The 11,062-nt window shown below is 36.4% G+C and overlaps 1 protein-coding gene across 1 annotated transcript; it reads right to left on the bottom strand.

Moving 5' to 3' along the window:
- Positions 1-6,435: 6,435 nt before the first annotated feature.
- Positions 6,436-8,746, bottom strand: LOC110658924 ((+)-neomenthol dehydrogenase-like). Its single transcript, XM_021816711.2, has 4 exons — positions 8,603-8,746; positions 8,244-8,517; positions 7,048-7,233; positions 6,436-6,892 (listed from the first exon to the last, which is right to left on the bottom strand). Exons 1-4 carry the CDS (start codon positions 8,656-8,658, stop codon positions 6,500-6,502), a joined length of 909 nt encoding a protein of 302 aa, XP_021672403.2. The 5' UTR covers positions 8,659-8,746; the 3' UTR covers positions 6,436-6,499.
- Positions 8,747-11,062: the final 2,316 nt, after the last annotated feature.

Below are 11,062 nucleotides of genomic sequence, written 5' to 3'. Positions count from 1 at the left end.
GGTGATGGCTCTTCTTGTCAAGGGGGAGAAGGAGCTGCTTCTACTTTTGGGACCGGTTGTCCCGAAGGTCGGGACGAGTCTCCTAGCGCTTCGCTTGGATCTCGCCTAGGCATTTGTGACGCCGCAGTGATCTTCATTTCTCGTACCTTCCTCGAGACCTCCCTCTTCCGCTTACGGCTCTCCTTTGGAGTATCGCCGCCAGCCATACCTGCACAAAGAAAAGTCAGTGAGTTCGCTAAGGTTCAAAGATCAGAGATATAGAAGGTACCAGGGCCGAGGTCAGAGAGCTGAAGCTCAAATTCTTCATCGGTGATTAGCCGCATCATCCAATACTTCAGCTCGGCCATCACTGCGTATAAGTATGAATACTTGTGAGTGGCCGCCTGATCCTTCAATTCCATTACCATGGCACCCTCGTCCCTACTCAGGGCGATCTTCTTTGGAATTGATGGGCCCAGATATTGCCAGCTACGGGGGAAACCTTCAAAATCGTTTGGAATCTTGCTCCGCAACATAAAGAAGCGATTCTTCCAATTCTTTAGTGAAAAGGGGAGATCGGTAAAAAGCCCATAGTGCGGTTTGGCTTGGAAGAACCAATACTCATCGTCCTCTTGACGAGTAAGCCTATGCAGCTCGGCAAAAACCTTCGCTGTAGGCTCGAGCTTCTTGGCCTGGCATAAGCCTCTAAAAGCCACTAGAATTCACCTCGAATTTAGATGCACTTGGGCTACACATACGTGGTGGAACTTCAGAACGTCCTTGAAGAAGTTGTTAAGAGGAAACCAGAGCCCGACTTTTAATTGCTCTTCATATATTATGATCGCATCATTTTCTTCAAAGAAGTGATTGGGTCAGAGATCGCCATGGCATCTGATAAGCTCGTATGAGTCGGTCCGAAGGTTGTACTCTTGACTAATCAACTGCAGATCGGTTTCTTGGAGGACTGACAGCAACTCATCCACGGGAAGATTTTCTCTCCCAGAGGAAGGTGTCTGTCTCGACTAGGCCGCTCAACTGTGGGCCGAAGCAAAAGTCTCAGGTCGCCCACTTGGCCTGACCACTTCAACTTCGTCTGAGGTCCACGAAATGTGGACAGAAGATGGACTCGCAGCTCTCTGACCCTCGGCGCCGCTCATTTTCAAAGAAACCAAAGAAGTTTAACTAAGAAAAGATCAAAACCCTTACCGAAATGAAATTGGTGTCGGAAAAACTTAAAGAAACGAGAGAATTTTGAAGTCGCTTGCAAAGTGCTGAAAATGACATAAGGGAACAACTGACTGACCCTCCCCCTATTTATACCCATCTGAGCATTCAATGCTCATGAAGTCCCAAACGATGCTTCGGTTAGCGAAATCGACCCGCTTTCTTGACACGTCGCGGGAAGGTTCCAGGAACACAATAATAAAATTAAATAAAATGAGATCGGCTAGTTAGGGTTATCGGATTGTGCGAATTTTCAGGGCCACAGATCGGCTAATGACGATTCAGTTAAAGATCAGATCGGATATGCACATTAGAGATTGAAAATTAACCAATGCGATAATTAAATAATGACCTTCAAATAAAACTTCATTTCATTTCCAAAAGGTCGGATTACATCATTTGGGTGATTTCAAGAGATTGGATTACATCATTAAGAGAACCTTTAAAGGTCAGATTACATCATTTGGGCGATCTCTAAAGATCGGCACTACATCCTACTTAGTAAGGACCTATGTCAAAGCCTAGTCTTGTGGCTGAATCAAAAGATATGTTTGATCAGAAAGCCAGCCATAGGCATTGGATAGATGTGCAGCTCAGATGGAGTGACTATGACTCCCATGATGGTGAGTGGAGTCATCGTCGATGTCATCGACCAGAACCGAGCTGCAGTCGGGACGCCCGATGTGGTGAGGAGCCAAATAAACTTCAAGAGGCGGTCACCGATATTAAAATGGAAATTAACAGTCCTCTCGCCCGAAATCGATTCATCGATTATATCGATAGACTGATTCGAGGTCGACACGATCGACATTTTCGATCTTGATCGGTAAATTAGTCTGGTTCTCTCACTGTCATCAGATGTGGTTCTCATAATTCTCCGATCACTGAGATCATAAATTTTCAGTCGAGGAGCAAAGAGAACAGTCGAAAAAAGATCAAAAGCTATCACCATGGCCGGAATTGTTACCGGAGAAACTAGAACAGGAGAAATGGAAGATGGGAGGAGGAGAAATGAAATGTGGAAGAGTTTCCCCGCTGAGGCATATATATATAGGGCCTGAGCATTTATTGCATACGGAAACCAAAGCGGATGCATCGGTACCCGAAGAATTAAATGCTTTGACTAAGGCAGGTCAGATAAAGAAGAAGGTTCTAGAATGGGAGAGATCGGGAGAGGAACCCGATATGAGAGATCGAAAAAGGGTCATAATAGAGAGATCGGAAGGAATAAGAGATTGAAAAGCACGAAGAGGATGAGATGACTTCCAATAACTCTCTACATAATAAGAGTCGAGGTAGTTAAAGCATCGCAAGCGTGATTAAATCTTCACCACACGCCTCATTTGCAGAATCGCCCACATTGCTGACAGACGCCAAAAACAGTTATGACAGTTCTGTACATCACAATCCCCACCGTTGATCATATTTGCAAGGATGAACTCAGAGCCCTTGGATAAAAAACAGACGACAGGTCCGACGCCTTTTATTCCCAGCCCTCGGATTCATCTTGTAAGGCAGGATCCTGAGCCATTGGATTAGGAAGAGAAAGGACAGATATTCTGGATAGGATCCCAGCAATCCATTTTGATTCTCTTTAATTCTCAGACATCGGATCATGTCCTTTAAAATCCAGACCTTCCATCTCCACAGGAGAGATCCTGACCTTTCATTGGGAGCTCCCGTTCCCTATAAATACCTGTATGCAATACTGTAGAAGGGACACACAAAAAAAAGGTGGTGCTGATTATAGTGGAAAGGCTCTGAATTTTAATTCAGTCTTGCTGCTTTGCCATTCTAAGCTTGCATAAAAATTGAGAATCTTCAGAAACTAGTTTTCTCGAGTGTCTCCATTGATAGAGTTTTCAAACCCTGAAATCCTTCATTTTCAGTTTGTTCATCACTCTGTCATACCACTTCCGTTCAGTCTCGTCTTCATCACCCCATCATCTACACATTCTTCTCTCAGCTTGACCTCATTCTGACCCGGTAGCCGTAGCTTTGGCTTAACTGTATTTCAACCTGGTTCTCGCAATCTCAAAGTAAGCATTGGTCCCGGAACCACCAGCCTTCAACGCAACAATATTTGTGATCTCCAAAGTCAGTTTGGTAGCCTCGACCTCACACAGGTAAGTATCTAGACTGTCACCTTACCGAACGCTCGCGTTTTACTTTCTCTGTTTTTATTCTCAAATTTTTCATTAAGTTCAGTTATACTAAAAATCCCCATGTGGATCCTTCAGGCCGATAGTTAGTCTCTTGAGTTTACTTTTTTTATTCTTCAGTTCACGTTATTTATTTGTTCTTAGTTTTTATTTCCTTCGAATATAGGTGTTCCGGTTACGAGTAACTTGTAGGTAATTTAGCAAAGAGTTGGTAGCAATATCCTAACGTGATAGTGTTTTTTGAAATAAGTAAAAATAATCAAAGAATGAATAGGGAATCAGGAGAAAAGTCATGAGGTCGGGCTACTAAGCGAGTCTAGGAAATAACATAATAAAGCGGGGATCAAGATAAGACCCCAGACTAGTAACCGGAAGAGATCAGATGTAGCCAGCCAAAGAGTTCGGACAAGAGAGTCATATACGAGATCGAAGAAAGGCTCGGTCTTAAAATGAACACTTTAAGAGGTCGGGGGAGAGTTCTTACCTGATCCTCATTCAAATAAAAAACACGGAGATCGGAGGAGAGTTCTTATCCGAGATTCTTCGTTAAAATTTTAAACCGAATACTTTAAGAGATCGGGGGAGAGTTCTTCCCGATCCTCATTCAAACAAAAACACGGAGATCGGAGGAGAGTTCTTATCCGAGATCCTTCATTAAAATTTTAAATCGAACACTTTAAGAGTTCGGGGGAGAGTTCTTACCCGATCCTCATTCAAATAAAAAACAGAGATCGGAGGACAGTTCTTATCCGAGATCCTTCTTTTAAAATTTTTGAACCAAACACAGAGGTCAGGGGAGAGTTCTTACCTGATCCTCATTCAAACAAAAACACGGAGATCGGAGAAGTGTTCTTTTCTGAGATCCTTCATCAAATTTTAAACCAAACACTTTAAGAGATCGGGGGAGAGTTCTTACCTGATGCTCGTTTAAATCAAATATGATAGGAGACCGGAGGAGAGTTCTTATCCGAAATCTCCAGCTTAAAATTTTCAAAACATACCTAGGGATCGGGAGACGCTCCACCCCGTTCTCTCTTAACAAAATTCAAATTTAACAACACAACTCCAATACACAAGGCTACTTTAATTCGAACACCTATTCACTAAAGGGCCATCTCATGAACTCGTGTTCTTGGGCAACCCAAAATGAGTGAAATATCAAACATTCCTTATTTTTGCACAAATGATTAACATTATCACTATCCCAATCCCCCTAATTACCCTTTTAATTTATGAAAGAGCATAACATTAAATCTGTTTACCCTCATTGAAGGACGAGGCGGGGTGCCTAACACCTTCCCCGCCCGTATATGTACCCCGAACCTAGAATCTCTGTTTTTGAAGTGGTTTCTTTTTTATTTATTTTCACAAATGGTTTTCTTTAATTTCCCTCAAAATTAAAGTGGCGACTCCTCATTCTTTCCCACTTCGGTGAGAGCTTTCGTCCAGGCGACTGCAAAATACCTTGCGACACTCTTCCTATCCACAATAAAAATGATGCTTTTTTTTTTTTTATATTTGGGATCCACTTTTATAATAAAAAAATATTATTTTATTATTTTTTCATTTTTCAATGACATTAGTGTAAAAATCTCCAATTACTTATAATAATTTAAAAATATGATATATTATTTTATCACAAAATTAATTATATATTCTTAATTAAATAAATGCCTAATCAAATTTTTTTTATAATTTTTTTGATAAAATTTTGACAATTCATTAATAAAAATAATAAGGTAATTACAATATAATCATCTTGTAAGAGAAAAAAAAATATAAATATAGACAATTAAAAATTTTTATTTAGAGATAATTTGACAAAAGAGAATAATTTCTGGATAATAAATAGCCATTTTTCATTTTAGACAAGTAAAGAAACCTTTTACAACACTATTATTTCAGAAACTTGCCACCTCTGTAATACTCAGAAGAGATTAAATTACCAAACATGAATTGAAAAAATATATTTTTTTATGCTTATTAGTTATTTATTAGTTGCTTATCAACAAATTGAATTCCAAGCTATTAGAATTCTTTAGAAAATTGAGGGTTTTTTTAATTGATTGAATTTTAATTAGAATTTATAAACATAATCTCATAATTTTAAAAATATTCAAATATTCTTAGAAAAAAATAATGAGAAATTCTTAGGAAAATTGCGGATGCTATGTAACTCAAGCGTCTAGTTCTAGGTTATACAGAATGTAGAGGAGGTTTCTTCAAATAAGGCTTGGTGTTCACTTTTTCCAACTTTATACGAGTTCAAATGATTTTTCTGTTTCTTGTCAGTTAATGTTGTTAATTTTCATCTCGAGTATTAATTATCAAATTCACTGAGATTATATATAAAGTTATATTATAATGTATTTATTGTAATAAATATTATTATATAGTTTTTTTAAAAAAATATATTAATAATATTATATTATATTTTTTATCTCTATTTGTAACTTAATGTAGGTGAATCAGTGAAATGTAAAAGTGAGAAAAATTATGAACCACTCGCTTAACAATTATCAATCATTAAACCAATATATATATATATATATATATATATATATAATTAAAATTTATAATTTTATCTATAATTATAATACTACTCAAATAAATTCATTCATATATAATTTTTAATTTATATTATGTTATATATGAAAAAAATAAATAACAAATACATATAATTATATATCATTAAAATATGAAGTGTTTTCATCTGTATTTGTTTGTAGTCTCCATATAAGATTTATAATATATATGTGTATGTTTATATATCTTTCATTAATTGAGAAGTATCTTAATTTTTTTATATGATATATTAATTTTTAAGAAAATTAAAAAAATTCTCAACATATTTAAGATTAATTAGATAATGAACATGATTTTTTTAAATTAATATAAGAAAATTAAATTATGAATACAAATAACCAATAGAGCATCCAATGCATATTAAGAAAAAAAAAATATTATAATAGATAAATAGAGAGATTGAATGCCTTAAAATAGAGAAAAATCAATTAAATTAACCAATGATTTGTTGTGATTATAATTAATAACCATTCTATATAATCATGGCAATAAATATATTATATTATATTCCCATTATCTGACTAGAAAATGAATGATAATTTATATTCTTATAATTTAGAAACAATGCCAGGGCTAAACCCTATATAAAACTTGCCAGTAGGTAGCTGGTGCGGCGGTAGCAAGGCCAGCCTAGCACCAACTTCAGCGGCGTCAGTGGCGGTGTGAGTGCCTTTACCTCTGGTCATAGACGTCTGAGTGAAACCAGGGCAGAAACAGTTTACACGTAATCCACAATCCTTGTACCTTGTAGCCAAAACCCTAGAATATGCATTCAGAGCTAGCTTTGATACTGCATAATCTGTCCATATCTCTGGCCATCCTTGGCTCTTCCATGTTCCTTTCTTCACATTTTCAATAAACAAATTTACCATCCATTCAATCTGCTCTTCTGATAAGTTTTCGCTTAGCACCATCTCTTTCATTTTAGAGTTTCTCATCTTCTGCATCAATTAATATTATATTAATGTGATGGTCATTAATTAATATCTCTTTTTAACTACATATTTAATCAACAAAGAAAATACATTTTTTAATAATTATTAAACGGTACCATTTTAATCATGTGCGCCGATTGAAAGGAGAAATAATGACTTACATTGATAGAGCCAAGTCTTGAGGTAATATTAAGGATACGGCTGCAGGCAGAAGTTGATTGACGAAACATGGGCAAGAGTGCCTCTATCAGCAACTTGGGTCCATAGAAATTGGTTTTGATAACAATCTCTGCATGCTCCACAGAGTTCTCATGTATCTCATTAAAAGATACCGCAGCATTGTTCACCTGATCAGTATATATATTTATTTTTTTAACAACTAAATCAATTCATTATTAATGCTTCTATCTATTTCTTGTTAAAGTAATTTACTATTTGGTACTTGAGTTTTTATTAATATTATGATTTAATCTCTATATTTTTGAAATTGAACAATTTAGTCCATATATTTGATAATTGCTGAAATTATTAGAATTTTTTTTCTTATTAACTTTATTGTTATTATAAATTTTTCTTGAATTCTTTTTATAGAACAGAAAGAATTAATTTATTTGATAAAAAGAAAAAATAAGTAATAGACTAAATCGTTGAATTTTTAGAATATAGGGACCAAATCATAATATTGGTCAAACCCAAAGATCAAATAATAAATTTTTCTTAATTGAATAAAGAGTATATATATATATATATATATTTATATATTTATTTATTTATTTATTTATTTATTAAATTAACTGCAACATTAGACAGAAAGACCTTTAATTTAAAAAAAATTAATTGGAAACTAAATTATTTAATTTTTAAAATATAGAAACTAAATTATAATATAATTCAAAATTAATAGTTTAACAACTACTAGGCCTATTTTCAACAACAATTCAAATAATTAATCTATTCAAGATCATGGGTTTGGAAATTAGTATTTAATATTATTACTAATATTTTTTTTTAAATATTGATTCTTAAAGTGGACCAAACTGAGAATCTTCATGTATATTGTAAGCCTGTCACCGCCAAGAACATGTTATAGAATTTTAAAAATTTTTTATTTAGGTGAGCTATCATTGATTTCCTTTCATTTTGACTTTGGCTTATTGACATTAATATATAGTCATGCATAAGACTTTTAAGTTAGGTTAATATATATTGAAATCAATATATATATATATATATATATATATATATATATATATATATATATATATATATATATATATATATATATTTATATATATAAGACTTTTAGGTTAGATGATGTACCGTGCCATAATGGGAAGGGAAGGAAACAGGAACTTACAAGAATATCCAAGACTCCAAAATCCTTCTCAAACTGCGAAACGAAGGCTTTAATGGAAGCAGGATCCGAAACGTCAAGGCGATAGAAGTGTAGATGGAGATCATCACCATCACCATGCTCATTTCTAAGCTGCTCAATAGCTTTGTACCCTCTCTCTACATCTCTAGCTGTTAAGATCACAGTGAGTCCAGAGTCTGCAAGTCGTTTCACCAGCGAGAACCCAATCCCCTTGTTTGCTCCGGTGACTATTGCAACAGTTTCCTTAGACCACCATCTGTTTGAAAAATGGTTACACCCAGAAAAAAGAAAAAAAAAATCAAAATTTTGTTGGATATTGTGTGTGGTTTTGGCTTGCTTACCTGGAGGAGGAGAGAGGAGGAGAAGAGAGAAAAGGGTCGTGTTCTTTTACTTCCATTGTTGAAGGTAGTGATTGGCGAGGATTGAGGAGGAGAGCAAATGAGCCAAGGTGGTTGTTTTGAGTATAGAAGGAATGGGAAGGAAGAAGTTAGTGTGGTCATATATAGAGAAAAGAAAGATGTCAATTTCATGGGGTGTAAATGAACCAAACCGCTCGTGATCTATTCGAGGTTTGGCTCGATAAAAGTTCGGCTCGGTTCGGCTCGATTTCTAAATGAGCCGAACTCGAGCTCGAATTTTAAGTTCGTTTAATAAACGAGCCGAGCTCGAGCTCAGCAGTATTCAACTCGAGCTCGAGTTCGAGCTCGGCTCATTTATAAGTTTGCGAGCTGACTCGTTAAACAGGCTCACGAGCTAGCTCGTTGAACAAGTTCGTGACAACGAGCTAGCTCGTTTATTGGCTCGTTTACAAAAATATTTATATTAATTATTATAATTTAATAATATTATAAATATATTTATTTTGTTTATAATTATTTTTAAAATAATATATTCTTTAAAAATATAATATAAACAATATATAAAATATGTTTATAATTATATAGTTATTTATGCTTTAGAGTTATTTTAAAAAAAAAAAAAAGTTAATTTTTATATGAGAATAAATTTAGAATATTGGATAATAAATATTGTAGACACCATATTTTGGCCGACCTTCGAACGCAAGGACCTTTTTAAATTGAAACTTTATTATCCATTCTCGAACGATGTCCCAATCACAGGTAGCTTTTTCGAACTTACCGATCGCTCATCCCTGGAACAAATCGATCTCACGCTCAAGTTAGATTGCTTTCTGATCTCTTAGTCTTTATCAGATGAGTTCGAGTCAACATTGGGTCTCCAGACCATCCAATCTTGCCTACTGTAATTTTTCGATCTCTCTGTGTACAAATATCGCAAAACTTTATTCGACTAATGTTGTGATCGGGTTCCTCTCTTGAATTCCTCAGATATTCCTTGAAATAAAGTTAAGATTTTTATCCGGTCTAATAATGGTTCTGACCTTAAAATTTCAAGTCAGTGTCAAATCTTTGCAATTCTAATATTCTAAGGTTCCATCCGGTATTTGGTCATGGCTTCGTCCAATCTCATGTTCGCGTGTAATGTTTTTCCGATCTCTTATCTTTTGATTAATAGTCGCTCTCAGGTTTAATGTTCAATTGCATTCAATCAGTTAAGTACTCAGACAATTTGGTTTGGGTGCTTTTCGATCTCATCAAGAAATTGAATATAAAAGACTTCAATTCATTTCAAAATAAAATATATACAAGTCAATTAGCGAGGGGGGTTTTCTCTACCCTGCTCTCCGGTTACATTCCTCTCTCTCTCCTCACCCTCCTGCTCCTCATCGCTCTCCTCTTCGACCGCTAAGATGAGCTGATTCATCCAGGAGAAGTCCTCCTCAGGATAACGCTTCTTCAGTTCGGACATGAGGTCGTTATGGGCATTCACATATGCCCCAGCCTCTTTTGTAGTGCTCTCATCCTCTTTTACTTGGAGCTCCTCTTCCTTCACCCGAAGTTCCTCAGTAAAACGAGCGAGATTGGCAGTTTGGCAGGCCCGAGCTTCTTCGAGTTCCCGCTCCACCTCAGCTATCCTATCTTCGTAATGCTTCACTCGATCTTCCAGTTTGGCGATGTAATCATTGGCAGAGGAGAGCTGAGCCTTTGCAGCTGACGCATCCTGGACCGCCTTAAGAATCTCCTTCCTTAAGGCATGGGCTTTTCTCTGATCACATGTTGGTTTGCAATAGCCTCCAAGCCCAAACTCATTGTTTGAGTCAAAATATCGTCAATACTCTCCTCAGCCAATCGATTCCGATCTTCTTGGAAACAGATGGAAGCACCCATGACCTTGGCTATACTGGGGTTCCCTCGGGTGGAACGGTTCCTTTCCAGCGATTGGATAAGGAGTTGACCTTCTCGGTAGAACATTCTAATATTAGGGCTAGAAGACTCCCCTTATACATTGGAAGAGATCAGAGGAGGCGGACATTCAATCTGTGGAGGTGGAGAGACGACGACCTCTACTTCTGGGACTGGCTGCTGCTGAGATTGAGGAGGGGAGATCGGTACTTCTATCTAGTCTCGTCGAGGCGTTTGAGCAGCAGTGGCAGTAGCCTCCTTCATCGCCCGTACCTTTTGAGAGACCTCCCTCTTTCGCTTGTGGGTCTCTTTAGAAGCGTCACCACCCTCCATATCTGCATAAAGAAGAAGTCAGTGAGTTCGCTAAGATTGAGAGACTAGAGATCGGGATTGTACCGATAGCAAGATTGAGGTCAGAAAACTGAAGCTCGTAATCTTCCTCAGAGATCAGCCGCATCATCCACCATTTCAGTTCGGCCATCACCGCTTCTAAGCATGAATATTTATGGGTGGCCACCTGAGTTTTTAATTCCTTCA

This window comes from Hevea brasiliensis, chromosome 9 (genome assembly GCF_030052815.1).
Source record: "Hevea brasiliensis isolate MT/VB/25A 57/8 chromosome 9, ASM3005281v1, whole genome shotgun sequence".
In the NCBI taxonomy this organism is placed as follows: Eukaryota; Viridiplantae; Streptophyta; class Magnoliopsida; order Malpighiales; family Euphorbiaceae; genus Hevea; species Hevea brasiliensis.
Note: the sequence above shows the minus strand (reverse complement) of the source record. Positions and strands in the feature narration are given on the sequence as shown.